This window comes from Haemaphysalis longicornis, unplaced genomic scaffold (assembly GCF_048455015.1).
Source record: "Haemaphysalis longicornis isolate Haplotype H1 unplaced genomic scaffold, Haemaphysalis longicornis Haplotype H1 scaffold_10, whole genome shotgun sequence".
Lineage (NCBI taxonomy): Eukaryota > Metazoa > Arthropoda > Arachnida > Ixodida > Ixodidae > Haemaphysalis > Haemaphysalis longicornis.
Window position 1 is genome coordinate 104,133,518 of NW_027526204.1, and position 19,759 is coordinate 104,153,276.

Consider the following 19,759-nt stretch of genomic DNA (forward strand, 5'->3'; position numbering starts at 1 on the left):
GGAGCGTCCCTTCTAGTCTCGCTTAAAGGAGCCACAAAGACAGAAGGCAAGCTTGGTTCATTAAAAAGACCCTTTTTTCCCGATAACAAGGATGCCAATTATATCGCAAAGTCCAAGCAAATAATCGAGATACTGAAGAAAATGTATCAAGTAGCGGCGACTCTCCGGCCAGTTTCTCGGAAGGTTTTGATGACGTCACAGAATCTTGTTTGTGTGATTGGCGGCTGTCGAAGACACCGGGAAACATGACTAGGTGACTGTACGGTGGGGCTCTATAGTCCCCGCTTCACATGCATTGTAAAGTGTAGTTAACACACTGGTGACAACTTTTTCAGTGACGGCCTATATTACGTCATTGATGCCCATGTGACGTCGCTTTAGCGCGAAATTTGAATTTTTATAATACACGATATGTTTTTTCGTCATTAACAAAACGTATTTCATGCATCTGGTTATTAATAAAGCTGAGTAAATAACGAAAAGGTAGTTATTTAATATTGAAGACGCTTGCATTTTGTCTTCATGTCCCCTTTACCCGCTGTTTTACTACGTCGGCCTTATTTCTGATCGAATCTCAGCCACCTTCCGTGACGTCATAAGTGGTAGTCCGGTGGCAGAAGCACTGCATCGCGTGAGACGTCTCACGGGTCTCGCCCTTACCCGATTTAGCAGTAGCAGGCGCGTCTGTAGTATTCAAAGCGGTCGCCCCGGAATCCACCGATGCCAGCGCGCTTTTTCTAAGAGGCCATAAACGCCTCCGCCGTAAAATCGGCTCGCGCGGACTCCGCAAGGTAGGCCGAATTTTACAGCCTCCTCTTCTTTTTACGGGCACATTCCTCCCTCGAGCTCTGCCACTGTTTCCAGACCCTACGCAACGGGACGCGGTTCACCGATCTCCACTAAATCACCGCCTCGCCTGCGCGTGTGTTCCGCGCAAGTTGGCCGCTCAGCACGCCTCGGAGAATACTTGGCGATCCGTGTAGGATGCTGCTGCCGTATACGGGCATTCTCGGAGGTATCGCGCTAAATCCTCCGCGTGCCTTCGTTGCCAGCGGAGCGCTCCTGCACTTCGTGGATTCACTGGATCGTGGCAGAAGAGGTCCACTTCACCGAAATTCGCGCGCTGCTCAAAGCGCGTGTATCGACGTTTTTTCGGGATAACTGTAGCAAGGGGGTTAAAGGGACCCTGCAACTTCTTTTTTCAACTTTTTTTTTTTTTGAAATCTTAAATGCTTGCAAAACGTTGCCACCCAACACACCGTGTATTTAGATTACGGGGTCGTGAAGCCAAAAATTACTGCTCTATGGCCATCAGATAACTTGTAAACTCGCTCAAAATATTTTGCTCTCTTTCCCGGTCTTGACGTTCTTCGACGGCTCGAATTACGTCACTGAGGCCATGTAGCGGCTGTTGGCCGGTTTTTCTTCAGTTGGAGCAATTAACGCATCCAACAGCAACCTTAAAAATAAAGCCATCAAAACAAAGCAGAAACGGAAGGCGTATCCACTGCGACGAGCAAATCACGCAGTGCCGCTCCGTGCTGGCGAAAAGATATACTTTCACAGTGATCCAGACGCGAAGGAAAGAGTGAAAGCGTTTATCAAAAGTGTTGCAGGGTCCCTTTAAGCGAAGTGGGGCCGCACTACTCGACACGCTTATGCTTTTTCTCTCTTACCGCGACAAGCTGTTTCGGGCGCAATTTCGCGAGGTAGCTGCCTTGTGCCAACGTATCATCGCTATGCTTAGAACTCGAGTTGTCGTCGGTGCACATTGGTCGATGCGCACTGACCAATGCGCATTGGTGTATGCACAGTTAATGCACTAACAATACTGGCACACTAAAAGTGGCAGGACGGTTGGGGTCATCGGTATCAGCTGGTGCAGCGACCGCCGTGATTACAGATTGAATTGATCATTCTCTTTGCCAAGCCATGTGAGGCTGTGCTCTAATCGATGTAGCCATTTAGGACTCGTCACAGCGGGTGCTGGAAATAGGAAGAAATGTTACCGAAGGCGGAGCCCAGTGCCGGCATTCTCTGATCCAGCGAGCATGCGCGTAACGGCACAAGGTTTCCGCGAAGCCTGTTATTGTCTTCGCCGCCGCGCAAGCCCCTCATCTTACATATACACGCCCCTTCGTTCCCCGCTTTCTGCGTTTCATATGCGGTAGCAGGTATGTAGTTGATCCTAGCAAAGCCCGCTTCCAGGGGCCACCAAAAACGAAAGGACATTCGCAGGCTTACGGATGTAGGCCTGTGAATGTCCTTGTACGAGTACGAGTACGGATGTACGAGTACTCGCTGATGTACGAGTACTCGCGGCGTAAGTATATATAGAGATATCGATCCAGTCTGACTGCGTTTGCGTCTTTTTATCCTTTAAAGGGGCTAATGCAGACAAAACAAATGTCTGGTTCGTTCGAAATATTGCCTCATTAGACTCATACTGCCACCACTTTTAACGTACACTTCGGTAAAATAAGCTGCATAATTAGGAGAAAGAGGAACAGCCATGCGACACACTAGCTCATTTCCCGCAACAGAACCTATGATGTCATACGGCCAGCTGTGCGATAGGCTGAGACCGGCAAAAGCAAACGCAAAGGAAGCAGGGCTCATAAGTTTGCAGAGCGAGCTTCTTGCGCTTAACTGTAATGAATATTCATTTTACAGCAGCAAGAATGGTGGGGTAGACAATGAAAGTTACGAAAATACACGTAAACGTAGAATTACCGATACGCACTGTGCTTCTTTTAACTGCACAGCAGTCCGCCGCTTTGGAGTTGTCCTACACGACACTGGCCGATTGGCGTAAGCGACGTTTTCTTACGTGACCATGTTTGTAGATCGTACCCCATGTTTCACAAAACGATTACTTTCTACCGTAACAAAAACAAGCCAGGTGCAAATATGGTCAAAAACAAAGCAACGGCGGACAACGGTGCGCGGCTGACTATGGTAGCGCCATCTGGGAGCAGTGACGGTAAGCAAGGCTTCACAGCCTAATGACGCACTGGAATTTCGTTTGAATAACCGCCCTTGTGACTTCATGGCAGACGTCACGAAAACACACGATTTGGCGAGAGAATCAAACCTTAAACCTAAACTGATTAATTTCTCAGTGAATACAGCATTGTTTGCTGCCGGACAAGCGCTGGGAGCACTACAAAACACAAACTCTTTTGACTAAAACAAGCTTGTATTTTGTCTGAATAACCGCTTTAAACCCGATGCAGGGATAAGGAAATAACACAGACGTGCAAATTGGTATAGTTGCGTTGTAGGAGTAGTTTTTATCAGGACCGGTCTGGCTGAATGCTCGTCGGAAAGTGTCCAGGTGAACGGAAGGGAACGCAATATTGAACACTGACGCCCTGTTTCTAAACGTGTAGATCTTAACTTGTCGATGACCGATCAAATTTGCAATTGAATCCATACACTTACGGGGTGCCCCTAGTTTCCTGAACAGGCAAAACGCCCCATACCAACGGAGGGAGGGAGGGGCCTGTTGCACGATGCTGGCAAGAACTTATATCATACACAAGCCTTTATAAGACCCCATATGCGCGTGCTTAGCGTAATAATATAGTACGTATAAAATTGTCTTATAACTCTAAAATTCCGTACAACAAACGTCTATACATCTGTATACATCTTGCCGTGGGTCCGATGAAAAGAAGTGTTGTGAAGAATGTCGCCTTATCCTATGTCGCCTTATGCCATATCGTGCGCTATGGACGTAAAAAAAAAACGGCGTTTCACGCAGTTCGGTTGGCTGAGGCGTCAAATGGCGTCATTGGAGAGTTGTAGCAGACCGAAGAACCGGTCCCGGTACGGTACCCGGTAGGCGACCTGCGCCACTGCGCGTGCGCGGAGGTGAAAAACTGGTTGTGCGCATGCGTAGGCATGCCGGGTACCATACCGAGACCGTTTCTCGGGTCTGCTACGTACAACTTGGCCCGTATGACGTCATTCTTGCTCATAACACGTCACTGTGGCGCAAAATTTGAAAGATTTAAAATACTTCTTGATTTTTTTCGTTAAAAAAAACATCTTTTGGTGCTGTAATGGAGCTGAGTGAGATACTGAATCCTAATTCTTTCAAATAAAATGGAGTTATATTTTCTCTTCATGGCTCCTTTAAAGGTATTACGACAGTTGCGGCAACAGTCTGAACCCGGCGTTAGGAAGAAGGTAGCAAGCCGATAGATCTAATCTGGTCTTGTCAGAGCAGTGTAAAGGAGAGAAATTTCTATGAGTGAATTAGGGGCAGAACCAAATCATATCGCGTAGATCAGCGTTTCGAGCGAAAGCCTCGTTTACAATAAAAGCAGCGATCGTAGAAGGACGCCACACCTACGGGCTTTCGGTGTTTTTTCTCCGGCATGCTTGAAGGGCTTACTGAGATTTTTTAAAGTGTTCAATGCTTCGGTGCCCCCGCGTGCATACAATCGGCATGCGTCCACAAAGTGCCGTTTGTAATCCGCAACGCGATTTGAAATATCTACGCGGTCGAACGAAAGCCCAGTACCGCACTCCACACACATGCCGTCACAGTTGGGGGGCCCGGAATAAAGAACACAATGTTTTGGGAGGGGCGTGCACATAGGACATATATCTCCGAAGTTAAACGGAATCTCAACATCTCTGAAGGTTATGTGGACAAAGCGTCTCGCACAACCACATAGCGGGTCCTTGCCCACGAGGCGGCGCACATGCACACACGCCGTCTCTAAGCGGTCCGCAGCGGATTAGCACACAGTCCTCTCAGTATGCTAATCCCCGGCGGCACTTACGCGCGACTAGCATACTAATGAAGGAAACGGCATCTCACGGAGAACAACACCTACCGATGTATGCTTCGCAGTGTTCAAGACCCGCTCAACTGAGCGAGTGCTCGACCGAATTTTTGCAGCGGCGTTGAGGAACACCAGTATGGCCGGAGTGAGGCCTCATTATCTAATCGCTGTTGACGTTGGTGAGCCTGTGGATGTCAGTCTCTGCGGCATCGTTATCGTGGGGGTGTTTACGTGGGGACATTATTGTTCTCTGGAGGCTCGCGTAAGCGCGATACGAATGTTGTGGCGCCCGGCCCACGGGTTCCCACGAACCGCGCGGGCTTGTTAAAAGTCGCGAGACGCGAAGGGAAATGCGCGCATTGTTTTGAACGGCGAAACGAATGTATCGTGCGTGTACGCGCGGCGAGTTACGATGAGGCAAGTGCAAACCATGGGAGCGAGTCGTCCGTGATTCCCAGATCGACATCCGCTGAAATGCGAAGATTTAATTGCGTGGCATCCTTCGGCCAGTAACCGGAGTTTGGGGAGGGCAACCTGAGGTTTTAGATGGGACCCGGCGCTTTGTGGAGATCATGAAGCTTTTAGGGTAACCTGGGGTTTTGTTGGAACGCAATGTTTTTGTGTATAGCTTCAAGGGGATCTAGGGTTTTTAATGAAGCATGGGGTTTCGAGGGGAACATGGGATTTTGAGCGGAACCTTGGGCTTTTAGGGGACCCTGAAGCTTTGAGGAGAACGCGGGGTTCTGAGTGGAACATGGGACTTTGCGGGGAAACTTGGTTTGGGTGGAACCTGAGGTTTTGAGGAAAACGTTGGGTTCTGAGTGCAATCTGGCGTTTTCGTAAGAACGCGGAGTTTTGAGGGTAACACGGGGTTTCCTGGCGTTTTCTGAATTTGTACCAATAATCTCCTCTTAAAAAAGAAAATCAACTAACTCTCTGTCGAAACGACACCGATCGGGGAACTGCGATGCTTTCCAAAATCAAGTCCAACACCAAACGAACCAACCCGGAAGCGGAGCAGACCCTACACCCCCTCGCCATTAACCATCATTCAACCATCATCCAACCACCATCATCAACCATCGTCGTCGTAAGCGGAGGGGTGCATTTTCTGTCTACTTTTACTTGTCTATGCATCCCTTTTCACATCCAAACTGCTTCGACCGTACCGTAATGGCACAATCGGACAGACGTCGGCTTCATAACGCGAAGAACACAGGTTTGGTTCCGAACCACGGGAAGCCTTTCAATTTTTCTTTACTTACCCCCGATCACCATCATCGTCAGGGAAAGTTGGCTTCCCTGCGGTGCTTTACGGGAGAACTACAGACGACATCGGCGAGAGGCTGAAAGCTTCGCTTTTAAAAAGGCGCAAACACGAAGTAGCACTAGAGAAGTCTTTAATAATCGTTAGGCCTTCACCTTCAGACAACTTTAGCACTCGTAATGCCCGCGGATTTTTTCGTCCGTGCTTTTCGGGCTTCGCGGTTTTTTGTAATCCAAGAAACCACTAGCGCCATCTATGAGCCTTACATAATACCGCGTGAAGCAAAACCTTTCTCGAACCAGTGTACAACTGGTAAAAAAACTCATGAATGGGAAAAATATTTGTTTAGATCACAGGTTGCCTAAGGCCCATTTAGGTCAAAATATGTGTACATAACCGATCCCCAATGTGTCCTTTTGATTAGAAGGATCAATCGGGATTGTTGTGACGTCACACGCTAAGATGCGGAAAAAATTAAAAGCAAAAGAACCCCTCGAAGTAACTAGCTACGCCTCAAGGATGGAACTAATCCAGCGCCCTCAAAATCAGAAAGACGAAGCATAAGACGCTACCTGGTTTAGAAATTCTGTTGGAGGAAATCTAGATAAAGGTAGAACGCAAACGAAAGATAAAGAGAAACATTGGTCCTCACCCCACCCCGAGCGGAGCCAAGCATAACAAAAATAAAACAAAAGAATGCGGCTCCACCGGAGATAATAACTGAATTCGGGTGGTTTAAACCACACAGATCAGGTCGACGATATGACATATCTCTTGAAAAGGAAGCACTTGAAGGCAAATTCGGACCTAATTTTTTGCGCCTAAAACGTTACTACCAATCTGAAGAAGAACGCATGCCTTCTACAGCGGACGTGCAGAGTGCTAAAGATTTGGTTGCCGTATTTCCAGAATTCTAATGCGCACCTTATACTTCTTTTTCTTTTTTGCTAAAAGTAGCCTTCAAATTTGTGAGCGCGTTACAATCGGGCTCAAAACCGAAGTCAACTTAAATATGGCCAGCCGCATTGCCACTGACACCAACTCCTCCCAAAATCCAACTCAGTCCAATCCAGAACGATCCGCCAACATCACGCGAGGAAATTTCGGTGCACCCATTCCTCAACGGGCATACCTTGGCCAGACGTTGCACATATTACGGCTGCTCCAATTATCACCTCGTTTCCGCCGCTATCCCAGTCTAAAATCACAACAGGAATACCGCAAGAACCTTACAGGAATTCCATTCGTCCGACAAAAAACTCTGTTGCGACAACAGAAGCCCTTGTGTTACGACTAAGCGATCTGTTGTTACGACACACATTTCTGCCGTAGCAACAAAGTAAATTTTCTAAATTACAATAATTCCTGTGGTCACAGCAGAACTACCATTTACACTACTTTTCACCGCGCAATAACATTCAAAGAATGTGCAACTGCTGATGGAACATCACAGGATCACGACAAGGCAGGAATTCGGCACGACGGAACATCAAACTCAGAACAGGAGCACGACACATCACAATCACGACACGATACGAATACGACAAGACCACAGTACGACACGCCAAAGTACGGCAAACGACAGATTTTTTTCCTGTCGTCTTTTTCGACTGGGACGACTCTGAACAGGTACTAATATACTCTGAAGCATCGTGCACACTAAGCGTCCCGGAGACACGAGTGCGTCATTGACGTAAACAAAACAGGCCCACATTTTCATGCAAGACTTCAATGGCCTTGGCACGGACGTTTCCGAGAACTTCAAGGCTTCCAGGTGGAGTTCATGAACTACAGCCGAAACTCGTTATAACGAACACTGATATAGCGAAATATTGGCTATAGCGAACTAAATACGAACTTTGGCTGGTTACGCTTTACTTTAGTGACCCTTATTCGTGTTATAACTAAACCAAAGCCGCCAAGCCGCGCGCAATATGGGCTATAACGAAGAAATATTTCGTTTACGCGAGGCTTTAACCTCGATTGGTAGTTTAAAAGCAAGATATATAAAATAGAAGATAACAGTTTGTAAAACTACGAAAGTAGAAAAGGCCCCTTTGTGCCTCGACACTGGAAAACTTGCTCCGGAAGTAACGTGAATAGCCGCCAGGTGAAAATCACGTCTTTCTTCAATTAAATTAGAGCGCAGGTTTGTTTGGTCAAACGGACATCGCTCTGTTGTAATTTCACATTGCTACGTTCCGGTCCATTCAGTTTGAAACGCCAAAAGAAGACAGCTAGGGTTACCTCGAGTACGGCGGGTTCTAAGCCTACAGTAATGGGTTTATTTGCGCGAGCCAGATTGTCGATTTTTAGAGACCATTTTTACCTATACTGTTACAACGAATATCGGGTATAATTAACTAATTTGCTGCCCCGATAATACTTCGCTTAACGAGGTTCAACTGTATCACTTAATGAACCAACGGTCCGTCACGTCTAAAATTACAAAGGTCAAGGCACTTGAAATTGTGAGCACGTCCAATGTTCCCTCTGCAGTTTTAATGACAGCATGAGCTGGATAAGAAAGTTAGTGAAACGCAAGAGATTTGTGCTGCCACAGCGGTATGGGTCAAATAAAATGTCTTCTGCCAGGTACGTGGGGTAATTTCTTTTACATCTGTACCGTAGAATCGGCGTTATATTATTTTTTCTTATTTTTCGAACTGGACTTATCTGCGCGTTACAATGGGGACGCCTTAGTATCGTGCAAATACGGTACGAAACCAACGTATCGGAGTGTTCACGATGTTGTTCCTTATGTAGCATTAAGGTGATCCACGAAGTTTGCCAACAAAATAACGTTTTGTTCCCGCTTAGCCCATTCGATGGGGCCCTTTTTTTGAAGAACGTGAGGGGGGCATCTCAGGCGCTTTATTCCTTTTTGTCACCGATAAGCGCCTTTAAAAGATGAATCGCAACGCCGTCAGCACGCAAAAAATGCCGAAGAAAAAAACAATATAAAAGCTCCACTAAGACCAAAGTACGCGAAAGAATAACCCCGACGTTGAGGAATCTGTATCTCGTTCACGTTTTATTTCTGACACGCCTGAGTAATGATCTGCCGTGCGCTGCCCCCATAGACACGAAAGGCGAACCTCGAACTCCATATTCGCCGACACACTCGCAGCTCGGCCGGTATCGGAGAAGCGAGCCTACTTTCCGCGCGGAATTCAAATGGCACAGGCGGGCAATGAATGCACAGTCGAAACAGGCGACGCACCATAAATCTTTCCCCGCTTTGAAACACGGCGCCATAGCGCGAGGAAAATTTACGCCCGACCGTGAAGGACGTTGCGTCGGCGGCACGGCGTGTGAAGAGGGTTGTTTTATACGAGGCGTTGCAGAACGATGTTTCGGGCGGCAGACGGCAACGGAACAATCGGCGAAGGAGGAGAGCAAGGCGGAGGAGCCGAAACGTCGCTTATACGTGTCAAAACAAAGCGGGCGGGAGGGGACGTCCCTGTGGAATTCTGGGTGTTCCATACGTCACACAGCTGGGCGGCACGGGCTGCACGGATCGCCTACGCGCTGCGTTGGCCCCAGAGCGAACATTTATTCAGTTCGTGCAACAGTTAACAAACGCGTGTTGTTGTTTGCCCGAGTCCTGTCTCGAGCGCGAAACGTGCAGCGAACGCCTTGGCTGCAGGAGTAGAGGCCCGCCTATTACGAACGTCACTCGTACGAAAATTTCGTTTTAACGAACTTTTAGGGATTCCGGACCGGAACGTCATCGTAGCCAACGACAAAACGTATCGCTCGAGAGAATTTCGCGTTTGCTGAAACTTGCACCGAATAAGTTACTTCCGGCAGCCTTTCACAGGCGACCTATAGGCGATCAGCGTTGACCACCTTGCCTATGTATGAACTCCGAGGCTATGGTGCGGGACACACCCAGGTCACTTGGGAACTTTAAACTTGGGAACAACAAATCCCGATAAAGTGCAATTGTCCGTTCTTTCTGCCAGTTCTCGCATCGAACGTTTCAAGCGTCAAATGGATACCCATAGAGATGCGACTGGAAGAATAAGAAGACTGTTAACCCGATAAAAGGGGTGAGATTCATTGTATATCGCTGGTTCTGATCGTCGTGGTCATTCAATACCTCACCGTTTCACACCCTTTGTAAGCTTTCTACAGACAAATACAAGCTTCGTTAGTACCGGTCTCTGTAAATAGTCGACCGTTAGCCACATCCGTCCCGCATACTTTCTGTGTCTTGAAGCGTCCACCGCAACAAGATTCCAGCGACCTTGTTGAGCACACAAGGCGCCGCATCCGCCAAGAACAAAGAACCCTGTTGCGTGTCCAACGGCCGGCCGCTGGGGCAGAAGATCTCACCAAATAGCACACACCCCCCCTGCCAAATGTCGCACGCGTGCGGCGTGTCGCTATCTTGCTTCTTTTCCTGCAAGCCTTTTCAGAGGCTCCTATTCACACACTTCCCGTTCCCGTCTCCAACGCGCATACCGTCGGCACAGCGCCATCTTCCAGCCGACCGCCCACACTCGCGGCCGTTTTAATTAGGTCTTTGTCCGGCAACGGACGCCGCCTCGAAGACGTTGCTGGGCCGTATTTGTAAGAGCACGCGTGGTGGCGGGTAGTCGTCTGCAGAGAACAACTGAGCACAGAAAAGACAAAAGATTCTTCGGGGAAACAAGGCAGGGCAGAAGCGTTGACGCGAGACGGAGGAGCACCTCGCGCTCCGAGCCGCGGTTTAACAACACAAAGGACCACCGGTGGCGGCGGCGCACGCATGCACACGTTTCGTCCGTGCATATCATTAGGCCTAACCGAGCAGACGACCGCGGCGTGTCGTCTGCTAGAGAACGAGTGCTGTTGGCGCGCACGCGTCTGCAAACGGAAGTCCTCTTTGAGAAGGAGAGTGGTCTCGAGAGTAGTGCTCGGGTTAGGACGGGGTAGGGGCTTTATTGCGTACCGCTTTATTTGCGTAATGAACTGACCCGGTTTTCGTGTTGGCACGTTTCCCTAGCACAACAAAGAAGAGAGAGTTGTGGGGAGGAGAAAGGCTTCGCAGCGGACCCAACACCGCCGCTTCCGCCATGATGGGCTGTCTCGTTCACGTTCGTTCACGTTCTGCTCGGGAGTAATCCAGCGAGCGTGCACCGCGGGGGGAAGTGTATGCACAAAACAAAATGGCGCACGTTCGCATCGGAGAGTCGGGCAGACGCGAAGACGGACTGTTCTCAGTCGAGAGCTCTTGAGTCTCCCACACAGCAGCAGCGGCACCCGACGCACTTCGCGTCGAGTGTTCCTCCCGTGATTGCTTTCCTTCGTATCTTTTCTCCCTGTTGTGTAGAACACTCTGGGTGTAGACACAACGCTGACGGTTGCGTTCCGGGCGCAATGTTGTTTTAAAACCTCTTAGAGGCTCTCGCCGATGTGCCGTTCTAAGCTGGCTCCGTCTTGTTACTCTTTTTCCCACCTTTTTGTGTCATCGTCGCCTGTTCGCTCCCGCAAGCGGAGGGGGGACTTCTTTCTGCTGTGTATACATTTTGCTGCCCCCCATTCTCGTTACGCGAGCCTTGCGATGGCGCGTGGCTTTATTGAATCGCCCGCGTGCCCAAGTTCTTGACGTCCGAGCCTTGTTTGTTTTGCTGGGAAACGTCAAAAGATCGGGGAGCACGCTCGCTGGCTGCTGGGTTGAACGGAGGTTGAAACGCGGGCGTTTTTGTCTTTGTAATTTTTGAGATCAGAAACATCTGCCGGCCCGTGTTTCTGCTACAGCGCTCGGTGCCTGAATCCGGCTTAATTTTTCTGTGTTTGACTGCAGTGAGAACAAAATCGATATGGCCGCCGCGGAAAATGCAGCTCGCTCGGCACGGGTATTTTTCCACCGTCCATGACATTCCATAGCACGAAGGCCTGCTTGCACGCATGAGATGGCTTGGCAATCTTAGTTCGGGAATTCTGCAGATGCAAGCTACTTCTTGCTTTTTCCGAAAGCGAAAAACTTTGAGAGAAATATTGAAGATATAAAAAGAGAGTTTCCGCAGTCACTGTTCGCGCACATAACATATATTATAACCCAGGGGCACAAAGAAGTGCAAAGTACGCGTATTGGGAACTTGCCCACCAAAGCTGCTTCTAAGCACAGAAATTTTTGTAAAGTTATGCCTTCCGCGACCTATACACGAGGTGTCGCTTGAGCAAACCGTTCTATATTGTGTTGCTTTGCGCTTATTTCGACGTCCGTTTGACTTGCGAGACATAAAGCGTAACAAATATGCATGGGAAAGCCTTGACAGTCATTTATACTTAATTAGGCAACTGGTTACTTGATTTCATCACCTAATTTTAGGTAATGTAGTGTTCTCGTCAACGTGATTGTAACTCCGATTTGTGTTTTGTGTTTCCTTCTCGATTCAACCAGATTTAAGGGGTACCGTTAGCGCACAATTTATGCGAGTAGACTTTGCTTGTAGATGCAGTGTGAGTAGAATGTGAAATCGCCCTTACCATACCACGGCACCGCACAGGACTTTGTCCCTCATGCTACTTGAAATATCCGCCGTCGCATACACCCCTGATCACACTATCCCAACTCCCTTTACGAGTACTTAATCAGCGGTCCGTTATCCGATAAGCGAAGTGTCGGGGTTAATAAAAGCACTACTCGCGTTCCTGCTTGTTCTAACGTCACGCCATAGCTGTCTGCCCACCCAGAGGTCGTCGGTGGACATGCATGCTTGGCTAGTGTTCTAAAACCTGTTGACGGTTTCCGCTTTTCGCTTTTTTCGGAGCCTATACGACCGGAGCTCTCTTCGAGAGATTCCGAGGTACACTCTGACGTTGGGGCCGTCGAAACGGCGGCCAACTCGTAAGCGAAGATCTCCGTTTCGAGATAAGGTGAAAATGACGGCCGTGCGTGCGCGCGCCGCCCGGTCCGAGGGTAGGACGTGAGCGAAAAAAATCGTCTGCATGCATCGTCTGCTACGCACCGCCCCGAACCTTGTTACTGCGTCCTGTCACGTCGCTTTCGCCCGTAAATTCACATGTTGGACCCGCTTTTCGCTCTTAATATCTTTCGTCGGCTGCTGGAAATCACTTTGTTGTCCCCGTATATCTCCGCCTTTCGTCTTTTCTGTCCGTCTGCTTCGAGTTTGTTTTGTATCGTCTGCTACTCGTTACTGGGTCGAAGCCGTCGTCTGCAACTGTCATTTTCTTCCCCGCTTATCTCGCACTTTATCGGCGCGCGCCGTGTTATTACGGTGCGTAAAACGACGGGACCAGAGCGCGGTTTAAGGGCAAGAGAAAGCGATTGGGAGAGTGGGAGGGGAAAGCGCAGGATGCACTGTGTGCGAAGGTGAATCTCGAGTGTGGCTCGTGAGAGAGGCGGGGGCGACTTCGGGAGCAGGGACCGAGACAACAATGACCTCGCTTTCTCTTTTTTCAATTTCTCCCACCAGACGTCTCTCTGGGGTCGCCGCTTTCTACCGGGCATGAACAGCATTTTGCAGTTAGTAGGCAGAGATGGCATGCACCTCGCGCTGGAGACGGATCTCTGATCAAGGCGATAACAGCCCATGGTGCTAGGTGGGGTGAAAAAACGGGTAGGAACACGCTTTTCTTTGCCTGGGTAACCTACTTTGAGGATTCCCTTAGGCTAGCAAGTGTTTTCCCAAACACAGCAAAAGTGAATCATGAAGCTTGGAAAACGAGCAAGAGACAAAACTTTGTAGAGGCTTGCCGAAACGTCGGTATCTCAGCCCGGTACCGACGTTTCGGCAAGAGGACTTGCCTTCGTCGGGCGACTTGTCTTCATCAGGCGAAGGCACTGACGAAGGCAGGTCCTCTTGTTGAGGCGCTAGCATTGGACAGAAGCTGCCCCCTTGTCGAAAGCTTTGCCTATCGTTTGCGTGTGCGCGCGCGCGCGCTGCTGCGGCGTGCTTGACAACATAAAAAAGTAAAAAAAGAGACAAGCAGAGGCTTGGCATAAACATAGAAGGACCTCATGCCAGCATCAGATCCAAAGCTCACGTCTACACTTGGAAACATTCGGGGTATCCGGGATATCGCGAAGTAACACTTTACCAGATCTCCTTTTTCGAGTTATATTTTTAGTGTAGTTTCTGAGAGCCTGACAAGGCAATACGATTCATGAAATACGGACGCGTTGTGGAAGCTCATCCTCAGAATCTTCATGCGATGACTACGATGTAACAGTTTACTGGGGATAAAGAAAACTAGTGATTTTGCGAAACGCGCCTTATACTTTCTAAAATATCCGTATCCATATTGAGCACTGTCTTGTTGGTGGCTTTTGACCGACAATACGCCTGCCAGGGTAGCGACGCAGCGAGGGCTCCAGAGAGCCGATCGCCCGTTCGCTGCGCTGATCAGGGCTCTCTGCATGAGCGCGCGGAGCGAGCCAACGTTACTAGAATATTTTAGTAACGTTGGAGCGAGCTAGTTCCGTGCCTCAGTGCTCGCGCAGTCCTGCTTTGTTTATTCGTTGTCATCCTCAACAACGCCAAGCCTAATTCTACTTTATCACCTTGTATCACCCTGTTGAGAAAGTCGTCATCAGTGTTGAGAATTCTTGCGCATGTCGCGTGATCGTTGCTTCATGGCCATTGATGGTTGTTGTTGGAAAATATGATCTGGTTGAGAAAAAGAAGACATCGAAACCACAGCACGGGCAGCGTGGCTCGTGACATCATCATCATCTTCATCAGTCGAATTACGCTAGCCACGAGAAGGTCGCCAATAAAGCGGTGCTCTTCAAACCGCGTCTGCTTCCTGGTCTTCAACAATTTGGTGCCGTGACCAGGATGGAAGGATTACACCGTTGAAGACCCCTACCGATGAAGTAGACCCATCGAGGAGGACGCACCGGCCAAGAACGACGCATTGCCCCAGCACCTGCTAGCGCGGCCTTTCCACGTACCGAGTTTCATCATGGACCGTCTCAAACGGAAGCGTGGTGCTCTGCGTGCCTCAACTACACGGATCACCAACGAAATGAAGGCCACAATGGAGACTGCCCCGCTACCGACGGGTGAGCTGGCAGAACAGCTAAATATGCTCAAGTTGAAACAGACTCCCTTGAACGATATTGACAAAGAAATAGAGGGCCACGTCCCCGATGAGGAATTAGACGAGGAGTTGGAAGCCGTAGAACAGTACCGTGACTCTATCGCACGCATGATTTTTCGCGCTGAAAAGCATCTTGCAAACGCGTGCCCGTTAACGGCGACTGGTGCAATTCAGGGTCCAACCTCACACCAAGAACCACTTCAGGTTAGACTGCCCAGGCTTGAAATCCAGCCTTTTCATGGAGAATTTATTCAGTGGCCTGCATTTTGGGACCAGTTCGAATCGACGATACATAACAACTCATCGCTAGCCAACGTTGACAAACTGAAGTACCTGCGCAGTTATTTGAAGGGGAAAGCGGAAGGCGTAATCAGCGGATTACCAACCACCAACGACAGCTACCCCATGGCTATCGAACTGCTGCAACAGCGTTTTGGAGACACAAACCTAATAATCAACGATCACCTAAGCAGATTGCTTAACCTCCCGAAAGTGACCTCCTGCGACGACTTGAGCGGCCTTCAGACACTCAGTGAAATATGATCTGGTTGAGAAGAAGAAGACATCGAAACCACAGCACGGGCAGCGTGGCTCGTGACATCATCATCATCTTCATCAGTCGAATTACGCTAGCCACGAGAAGGTCGCCAATAAAGCGGTGCTCTTCAAACCGCGTCTGCTTCCTGGTCTTCAACAGTTGTTTTGTTGTTTGGCCTGCAAACTCACTTCGGCTCACCTCACTCACTGGGGACCCCAGACTGGCATACTTCACTCGCATTTCGAAATCGCATCCCTAATAGGTTCTTCCGTCCGATACCTTGTATGCAAAGCGAATGCCATTGATGACCGGTAAAAAGCGCAAAGGCTCATGGGTACGTCGTCTGCTCCCTCTACTTCCGGTTCGAGATCTCTCCTGGCTTCCCGTATGCCGGCGGCTTTCACGCGCGTGTGTACGTGTTGTTTATTTGTCACAGAGTGCTTACCTTTCAGAGGAGTCCCTAGTATATAGGGTCCATCGCTGTGATACATCGAATGCGCGATTCGTGAGCGTTTTTTTTTTCTTTCGGTGGAAACACAATAACAACAAGCACACGCGCGCGTGAACGCCGCTGGCGTACGGGAGGCAAGGAGAGCTCTCAAATCGACAGTGGCGGGACTCCTCGGGAGCAGACATTTTACCCATGAGCCTTTGCACTTTTTACCGGTCACCTATTGAAGACGCATCTTACCGGTACTCACCTACGGGGCAGAAACTTGGAGGCCCACTAAGAGGGTTCAACTTAAACTGAGGACGACTCAGCGAGCAATGGAACGGAAGATGATAGGTGTAACATTAAGGGACAAGAAGAGAGCGGAGTGGGTCAGGGAGCAAACTGGTGTTAAAGACATATTAGTAGAAATTAAGAGGAAGAAATGGACGTGGGCAGGGCATGTAATGCGAAGGCAAGATAACCGTTGGTCATTAAGGGTAACAGAGTGGATCCCTAGAGAAGGAAAGCGTTGCAGGGGGCGGCAGAAAGTTAGATGGGCAGATGAGATCAAGAAGTTTGCGGGGATAAATTGGTCGCAGTTAGCACATGACCGGGGTAATTGGAGATTATTGGGAGAGGCCTTTGCCCGGCAGTGGGTGTAGATACGCTGGTGATGATGATGATGATGATGGTTGAAGACTCCTCAGTCGCCATTCAACACGTCTTAGGTTTTTGGTTCCAGAAGCTCGTACCAAGCCGCCCATGCTCCTCTTTCGTGTTCTCTCTTGCTATCCGATCGCGCTGTTGATGAACACGCGTATGGTCTAACGGCTGTCTTCTCCCCCTCTCGCAGGCGACGGCGACGCCGAGAAGGTGTTCGTGCGAGTGGGCAGCAACGTGACACTGCGCTGCCCGGACCTTCCACAGGGGGGCGGGTCGCCGCCACGGCACCTGACCTGGTGGAAGGAGGACCGGCGACTGATCGAGGCCACCCGGGACCGGGTGACTGTGGCGCCCGAGGCCGGCGCCCGGGCGGCCCTAGTGCCGGCCACCAGCGCGCTCCTCTTCCGCTCGGTGGTGGCCGAGGACAGCGGCGAGTACCAGTGCGTGGTCAACAACAGGCAGGGCCGCCGGGGCATAGTGCGCCTCTACGTGCAGGGTGAGCAGTCTTCTTTCTTCTCATCTGCACGTTATCTTTACTGCGCCGCGCATGCGCAGTTGGAGCGCCCTGTCGACTGCGGCAATTAGTTCGGCGATAGCACGGCCCGTTAGTGCAATGGCTTTCGGCTCCAAGGACGAAGATGCTGAAAATGTCTATACATGTGACGTAGAAAATCAGCGCTGTCTGGTACATTTAACACACATGAGGATCGATCGATCGATCGATCAATCAATCAATCAATCAATCAATCAATCAATCAATCAATCAATCAATCAATCAATCAATCAGTCGATCAATCAATCAATCAATCAATCAATCAATCAATCAATCAATCAGTCGATCGATCGATCAATCGGTAGATCTATCGTAGACGCCTTCATAGATCTATTCAATTGAACAATACATCAATTACTTCATGACGAAGCAATCCAATGAACAATAGATTATATCAAATCAATCAATCGATCGATAAACTGCTCAATCATTAAATCAATCAAGCAATCAACCGGATAATAAAACGATTACGCTTTACTAACAAGCACGCGATCAAACAAACAGAATGCATCCAATCAATCAGTCCATCCATCAATTATTCAATCACTTAGCCTATCTATCCATCGACCACTGGATTGCCGGTCTTGATGGTCACTCAGTCAGCCAGGTGCCCGAACTATCGAGCAATCTGGATTTGCATGTACGCATACGCGACGCGTGTCGCGATGGGACGCGTCTCTTTGATTGCGAACTCCGCATGCCATGACCTGCTCCCGGCTCGCAGCAGTAATATAGCGCAGCAGGAGTAAACGCTCTGACCGACTCACATTCCGCCTAAGCGTTTTAACGTCCGCACAACTGCCTGATGACTTGTGTCAGCTACAGTGTGCCATAAAAACGAACTCCGTACAGGAGTTCCGTGAGTGGCCGATTGGGTAAATCTAACGAGGCAGTGGACTCAGGATAAGCGGGTGGGGGTGTTCAATAACCTCGCAGAGACCACAGGCAAACACGTTTCATGAGGGTTGTAATGTTTCGGGCGCAATCGACCAGCGGCCTGGCACTGTAAATTAATGAAAAGCAAGGATAATAAAGAATAAAAACGAAGTAAGGGATGGGAGGGTGGCTGGCCAGTCGGCGCAACGAGCAGTTCTGAACGGACGACTTTGTTCACTAGGACAATAAAGGCTTCGGAGTTGTTGGATAGCTACGCGCGTTGAATTTCCAGGTCATTTGCGGGGCCCTCGTTATCATCCACGATTGTTTTGACTTCCCGTTTCTCGTATCGTGGAGTATCGCGCAGTGCAAACTCAGCTAGATCGGTCGGTGGCTCCACGGGAGGTCTGTATACACGCGGGTGTATTATACGCGCGACCCGGTTTTGCAATCAATTCATCGGCCGTTTGACCGACCACCGGGGTTATTTCCGTCGGTTTGGATCGATACCTGGATGGCCCCGAGTACTCGAGGAATATTGTACTGAAACCCAACTCAATACATGTCAGCTTAGAGCTGAGCTTATGTCCTGGATTGGCCGCTCACTCAGAGAAACATTCAGTGAGTCAACATTGTTTTTTGCTTCTTTCTTGTTACTCAACCTGTCAGTTTGATGAGTTCATTAATTAATTAATTAATTAATCTATCGATCTATCAATTGATTGATTGATTGATTGATTGATTGATTGATTGATTGATTGATTGATTGATTGATTGATTGATTGATTGATTGATTGATTGATTGATTGATTGATTGATTGATTGATTCCCGAAAAAAGATAACTGAACGACAAAATAGGTTGCGCGGATTTTTAAAACGATTCAAACTTTCTCTTAAAAGAACCGCCAACCTTGGGTGAGAGTTTGGGGAGTTCCTAAAAGAATGCCGCGCGCGCAATAAAACGCTGTGCTACGCAAAACCCAGGACAGCCCCGATGTGGGGCGCTGCAGGCGGCAGCTTAGTGTTCGATGTGTCAACTAGGTCAGCGCTAAATCCTTAATTCGCAGTCAAGGAAAACAGTAAACAAGTCCAACGATTTTCGGACACCAAAAGAAGAAAAAAAATAAGCGTTAGAAAACAACACGAACGCAGAAAGGCACAAACCTTATTATTCTCGTCACCGGAGCAATGAGCGTGTCCCCATTTCCCTTTTTCAATCGCAATTACGTATGAACACGGAGTCGAATCGAAAGGAACAATAATACGTCACGCCACGGACGATTGTATACTTCAGCTTACTCTCAACGCTGCGGGTAAATAAAGTAGCGCGAAATTCAATCTATAGCTCGCAGCAGCAGAAAGTCTCCCTTCGACCCGTCACTGGGCGGGCGTATATGGACGCACGCAACCCAACGACACGAAAAGGGAGACGAGTAGCGTGGCGCCTGACCATCATGAGCGACCCGGGAGGGCAACTCCGGGCCAATGCTCCCGTCGAACCAATCGTTACTTCCTCCTTCCTTCTTCTGCCCCGATGATCACGCCGAGTTACGCGGCGGCAGCACACAT

At 49.2% G+C, this 19,759-nt stretch overlaps 1 protein-coding gene across 4 annotated transcripts in view; it reads left to right on the forward strand.

The window, feature by feature from the left end:
- Positions 1-19,759, forward strand: part of Ptp99a (Protein tyrosine phosphatase 99A) — a 232,039-nt gene that overhangs the window by 82,043 nt on the left and 130,237 nt on the right. For all 4 annotated transcript variants that reach the window (XM_077690245.1, XM_077690246.1, XM_077690247.1 and 1 more), the window contains exon 2: positions 16,951-17,256. In XM_077690245.1, coding sequence (XP_077546371.1) covers positions 16,951-17,256 — 306 coding nt within the window. The remainder of the gene's footprint in view (positions 1-16,950; positions 17,257-19,759) is intronic.